At 38.7% G+C, this 6,644-nt stretch overlaps 1 protein-coding gene across 1 annotated transcript; it reads left to right on the top strand.

Moving 5' to 3' along the window:
* The first annotated feature begins 3,726 nt into the window (after positions 1–3,726).
* LOC145640100 (uncharacterized) lies at positions 3,727–4,299 on the top strand. Its single transcript, XM_081691412.1, has one exon. The coding sequence runs from the start codon at positions 3,727–3,729 to the stop codon at positions 4,297–4,299; it is 573 nt and encodes a 190-aa protein (XP_081547538.1).
* Positions 4,300–6,644: the final 2,345 nt, after the last annotated feature.

The raw sequence follows: 6,644 nt of genomic DNA, 5'->3' as shown, positions 1-6,644 counted from the left end.
TGAGGTACATCTGTTGTTGTTTCACGGGATCATCGATCTTAAGTGTGAGGAGCTTCAGTGCTTCAGTCACGGTAACTAGTCGGTTCCTGAGCTCATTGACTTCCTCTTGTGTTGCCATTATGGTCTTAGTTTTCCTCTTACGAGCTATGGGTTTGTCAAAAAGTTGGACTTGTACGAAAAGGTTGTTTTTTATTAATCGTCCTTCCTTTCTTGACCATGCGCTGTAATTTAAACCATTTTGTGTTTTAATTACTTGACTCAAATCGACTTGACTTTACGGTTTTTTAAAGAGGAAAAAATGAAAAAAAATGGGTGCATATTTTTAAGAGCTAAGTATAGTATTTTTTTTATTTAGAAAAAATGGAGGATTAATATCCGACTTACCCCCCTAAAAAAATGACAGAAAAAAAAACACGCATGAAAGACTCCCTTAGACATGGTTAAAGTGTGTGTATTGATGTGTGCGTTGAGTGTAAGTGACATGTTTGGACTCTTGTGTAAGACCATGGGACTTAGTGCCTAAACTCAATTAATGACTCAACCAAGTATTATTGACAGCAAAAATTAACCAAATTAATTAGCAAACTGGTTAATTAGACACTAGGTGATGACTCGACCAAAAATCTTAACTGTCGGCAAAACGACAGGACTGGCGTCGCACTGTGTAGTGTAGTGCCAGACGACAGAGCTGTCGCCAGGCGTCACACTCCACAGAGTGGCGCTACAGTCTAGACTTTGGCGCCAATGCTGGAGCTTCAATCTGGGACTGCTTTCGGTGATATTAATCAACAGGGGTATGCCTAAAGTCGTACTAGGTCAATTCTAATAAAAATATTAGACTTTATTGTCTCAAATTAATTAATTAATTAATTAGGCAAGGTTCTTTAAGTCATTAATTTATTTAATCTCAACACAAGTCAAACAAACGGTAAAGAATACATATACATGCACAACAAATAATGCACAATTAGTGAAGTAGGCACAATATGATGCAATGAGTTTGAAACCTAACCATGGCTCTAGTTCTCTAAAGTTCGAGATATGGTTTAGTCAATAGAAGGTCCATGGTTTATTGTCAGGATGCATTGCGCGGAAGCCTAACCGTGAAGGATTGGCACGAGTGGATGGGACACCGCGAGTTTTAGAAAATACTCGCTTCCATGGTTTGGTGAATTCAACATTCTCGGATGTACCCTTTGTTGCTCATAGCGTTCAATCAGGTAGATGTAGCATTAATTCCATGAGGGTTATGTCCATATGTAGAACACATATGGGTTTCAGAAAAGTGAGAAATAAAACTCAATAAGGAAGTAGGATCAAGCAAACAATACGAAAAACTGGTCGAAATTAAAACACATATTTCTGGCTCGGTATTGGAAGAATTTGGCGCCATAAAACAGAGCTTGGCGCCAAGTTTTAGCGATAGCGCCTGGCGCCAATGCTGGCGTCTAGCGCTACAGTTAAAATTCTGACGCCAATGCTCTGTTGCTGACGCTAATTCCTACATGCCTTGACAGCTTTCTGTGCTCGATAAAATTTTCCAGTTTCGCGCAGTGTTATTTCGGTCCTAATTGTGAAAGATATTTCTCAAATTTCTTACGTGTAAAATCCTATTTTTTTACTCATTACGGATGGTCTTTCTAATGAGATCTTTATTTTTTTATGCATATGACAATAATGTTAATAAAAATTACACACATGAAATACTTAGAACGTTTTGAGTCTGATCCACTCATTCTAAATCATTGCCGAAACAAATTCAGGAACTAAAATAAAAATCCTCCCTAGTGGAGTCGCCAAAAACTGCAAAGAATATTTCAAGCGCTAATACCCTTAGCTTGAACCCCACTGTGATCATACACTAAAGTACGGTGGCGTCCAAAGGAAAGAAGATAGAGTAAAAGAATCGCCAACAAGTTTTAGGAACTTGTAAACCGTTCACAAGGTGAAGGTTACACCCCTTAACGATCCAAGAGATCGTCAACTCCATAAGGTCTTGAACCAAATAGGGTTCGGGGATGAAGGTACAAATCCAATCTAAAAAAGATTGAACCTGCCCTAATAATAGGGCTCTACTTTATTCTGATCGTATTCATGTGCGCTTTCTGACTAACATACAAGCAATAGGATTAACCCTAAACCTGTTTATCTATGTTGGTTGAATATTAATGCATAAATAAACTATTATTGGCGATTACTTGAATTAATCATAATTAACCCTAAACAAGATTATTAATTATCTTATTAAGCGTGATTACAAGTACCAATTCCCTTTAAACATGCATAAAAGGTGTGATCAAGCTATAAAAATAAATATCAAGCAACATAATAATAAACATCATAATAATAATAATCGTAACAATTACAACAATAATTATAATCATAAAATCATAATCATAAATCATAATTAAAATAATCATATCAACGTTAAAGCATAATACTAGTAAGATCCTATGCATGATACTAACAAGATTAATAATAAACCCTAGCATGTCACTAAACAATAAAGATCAAAACTTTAACCCTAACATGATACTAATAATCATAAATATTAGGAAGAACATAAAATGAATCGTAACAATCATATTTAATATTAAAGTTACCATAGACATGATACTAGGAATATCATAATAACAATCTAAGCATGATTTCTACATCATAATATCAATAAAAATCATTAAAGCACTTACTTTGATGCCTCATACCTCTTTCTAATAACAAAATATACAGGTTAGTAACTTCCAAGGAAAATAATAAGCAAAACAATTAAATTAAATAATTGAAAGAGAGATTTGGGACCAAACACTCAGAAATTAAACCTTTCACATATAGGGCGAAGGTAACTTCGAATATGGCTAGGTGTTTCTAGATCTAATGAATGCGGAATTTTTATATTTGAGAGATGCTAGTTTAGAAGAGAGAGAGAGAGAGAGAGAGAGAGAGAGAGTAATCAAGAAAATCTTGATGAGAGTTGGTGAATCCAAACAGAGTTTTTACGACGTTATTTATAAAGAAAATCAGCCAAAAAGATAAAATATCAAAACAGAGTTTCTGGCGCACGTAAAACTAAACCAGCGCCAACGCTGGCTATTGGCGCCACACGCCAACATTAGCGTCAGGCGCCAATGCTAGCGCCAGGCGCTACAGCTGGCGTTTGGCGCTGATTCAGAAAATCGCGCGTTTTCTTAAAATCAGATAAAAATTGCTGTACACGAGGATAAAATCGTATTTTCCTAAAAAAAATGCTCTTTGATTTTAATTAAAACTCTTAAAAGTCAACAAAAGTCAATTTATCAATGCTAATTGAATTAGGAATGAAAAGAACCTTCTAGAAGAATCCAGAAGACTAAAACCATTCCTAATTGCATTAGGAATGATAAATCTATATTAGGCCCTCCTCTAGATCATTGGGCCGCATATAAGGCTCAAACCGGGCTCAGTTTAGTAAATTGGCCATAACTTCCTCAATATTCATCGGAATTGGGCTTATAATATATCGTTGGAAAGCTCTTGTCAAGCCCCATCAAACTACACTAATATTGGACCCATATCATGGACCAACCAAACTGAATTGGCTGTCTTCTTAAAATAAGTTTTCAAAAACAGAGAGAAGAGAAAGGAAATTAAAACTATCTGCAACACTAAACTTTCCACACTTTCACTTCATTCGATTATGATTCGACGCGAAAGGTACTCATCACTGGGTTTGGTTTTGGGGAGACACAAATGGGTGTCTACACCAATATACTTTGTGAGCCACGTGCTGACCGAGGCAGAGCAAAGGTACCCATTGTTGAGAAGTTGTCCTTCGCAGTGGTAACAACAACAAGGAAATTGAAGCCATATTTTGACACGCACATAATTCAAATCGTCACACATCACCCGTTGGAGAAAGCGTTACAAAAAATGGACACGTCAGGCAGACTCCTGAAATGGGCTATTGAGGTCTCCGAGTACGAATTTGAGGTCAAACCTAGGTCAGCTATCAAAGAGCAAGCCTTAGCAGACTTCATTGTGGAAGCCTTGTATAAGGAGAAGGAGGATGATATTGGTATCTGGAAGATGGAGGTAGATGTGTCGTCAACCCAAACAGGGAGCAGAGCAGGGATCATAATGACATCCCAAGAGGGAAATGTATTTGAGTATGCCATAAAATTAAAATTCAAGGCATCAAACAACGAGGTAGAGTACGAGGCAGCTCTAGTAGGCCTGCGTATGAGTATCGCACCAGGAGCCAAAAAAGTCCATATACAGACTGACTCTCAGCTTGTCGTTAGTCAGCTGAGGGGGGGCGTTTGAGATTAGGGAGCCCGCAATGTTGAAATATGTGACCAAGGAAAAGGAGTTGGTCGCTCAGCTAGACCACTTTCAGATAGACTTGGTTCCTAGAGCAGGAAATTCTCAGGCCGACACACTATCAAAGTTAGCCAGCTCCACCCTGTAAAGCCTCACAAGGACAGTGATGGTGGAAGTCTTGGAGAAAAGAAGCATAGCTGAAAAGGAGCAAGTGAACTGCATTAGACAGCAGCGGGCTTGGTTCACAGATATACTAGCATATAAAGTTCGTGGTTCGCTACCTAACGATGAAGTACGGGCTAAGAAAGTTAAAAAAGATGCCAATTGGTACACGGTGATGAACGGATAACTCAGCAAAAAGGGCTTCTTAAAGCCACTGCTAAGATGTATACTTGAGTGGGAACAGGAGCAAATCATGGAAGAAGCACACTCGTTAATATGTGCCAACCACATTGGTAGAAAGGCATTGGGAGTAGAAGTTCTCAGAAGAGGCGTATACTAGCCAACTCTGGCTCAAGATGCGTTAGCATATGTAAGGAAGTGGAACAAGGGTCAAAAGTACTCTCAGTTATAAACCAGCCTGCAAATGATCAGACTCCAATCCTCAGCTCGATCCTGTTCACTTAGTGTGGAATGGACATATTGGGACCGTTCACCACTAGGTCAGCGGGCAGAAAGTACCTTATATTAGCGGTGGACTATTTCATTAAGTGAATTGAGGCCGAGCCTTCCAAGTACATAAAGGCAACCCAAGTTAGGATGTTCATATGGAAGAACATCATCATAAGGTTCGGGGTGCCACAGTACATAGTCTTTTACCACGGATGCCAATTTGAATACGACACAATCAAGGATTATCTAGAGGACATGGGCACCAAGTATGCAAGTGCCTCAGTCTGCCATCCGCAAAGCAACAGTAAGGCTTAAGCAGTAAACAAACTGATCTTAACAACTCTATAGAGAAAGCTGGAGGAGCACAAGGGCCTATGGGCTGACCTAGTCCTAGAGGTATTATAAGCAAACAGAATCACTAAAAAGGAGTCCACTAGCAAAATCCCTTTTACTCTAGTCTACGGCGTTGATGTGGTTGTCCTAGTAAAAATTCAAATTCCCAGCCTGAGGATACAGCACTACGAAGCACAAGGGAATGAAAGACGCATGCTGGAAGAACTAGACTTCCTACCAGAAGTAAGGCTACAGGCAGCCCTCAAGCTGGAAGCCTAGAAGAGAAGGATCTTCAAAGCTTTCAACAAAAGGGTCAAACACAAGGAACTCTTACCTGGAGATTTGGTCCTCAGTAGGACAACAACATTAGGATGAGGAAACCAGCATGGAAAGCTGTCAGCCAAATGGGAAGGCCCCTTCATCATTCACGAGCAGGTAGGACCTGGTGCATTCCTCCCTCGCATATCAAGAAGGTAATGTCCTAAGGAATATTTATAACGCTGATGTGTTAAAGAAATATTTTGTTTAAAACATATGCGATATTAAGTAGAAATTGGAGATAATTGTCTTAATCTTGCAAAGAACTCTGTTTAGTTCATGTTATGTCAACTAAGGCATTTGAGTCATTTTAATTCAATGAAATACAAGCCTCTACGTGAGGAGTATATTGCATAAATCTGTCTTAATATATCATGTTTTAGCATCATATACTAACATGTAGAAATAAAAAATAAAAAAAAATAAAAAAATAAAAAAGAGCATGCAAGTGCTAAAAGCATAAAACACCCTAGCATAAAATAGCAAAACAACGTCCAATAGTAAAAGAAAGCATCCCTCCCTAAAATCTCACCTTACCTGCTCAAAGTAAAACAGGGCACTACCTCGGGGACGCCTAAGGGGGAGGCATGACACGTTCAACTTGAGCAGGAGAGGGCAGTGAAAACAAAGAAGATGAGCTGTGCGGGTAACACTAAGGTTCTCTTAGTCCCACCCAGCTCACCTCTTTGAGGGGGAGAGGAGGAGAAGATAGATATATAATAAGCCCTTACGAAGAGAAGTAAGAGGCACAAAACAACAAGTCGCAGCACAAACAAGCTAAACGATATTAATAAGTCACAGCAAAACAAGCTCAACGAAATAAATAAGTCACAGCAAAACAAGCTAAATGACAGAAAATGAGCAGTCAAAAAGCTGATCGACAGAAGTAAGTCTCAGCATAGAAGACTGAGTAATGCCTAGACAGGAAGCAATCAAATAAACTAGTAAACATCCAAGCAAGTCTCTACAAAATTTTAATAGAGCACATAATGCATAAGCATTCAGTACTAGTAGGGCAAGAAGAGTAAAACTCATCAAAGTTCCTGCAAAACACAGCAAAGAACAAGAAAGCAAGAGAGCCCTCA

Source organism: Chenopodium album, chromosome 7, assembly GCF_948465745.1.
Source record: "Chenopodium album chromosome 7, dcCheAlbu1.1, whole genome shotgun sequence".
Taxonomy (NCBI): Eukaryota; Viridiplantae; Streptophyta; class Magnoliopsida; order Caryophyllales; family Amaranthaceae; genus Chenopodium; species Chenopodium album.
Note: the sequence above shows the minus strand (reverse complement) of the source record. Positions and strands in the feature narration are given on the sequence as shown.

Bases quoted from the DNA above. Each gene is read 5' to 3' on its own strand.
- LOC145640100 (XM_081691412.1), top strand. From the start codon at position 3,727: ATGGGTGTCTACACCAATATACTTTGTGAGCCACGTGCTGACCGAGGC.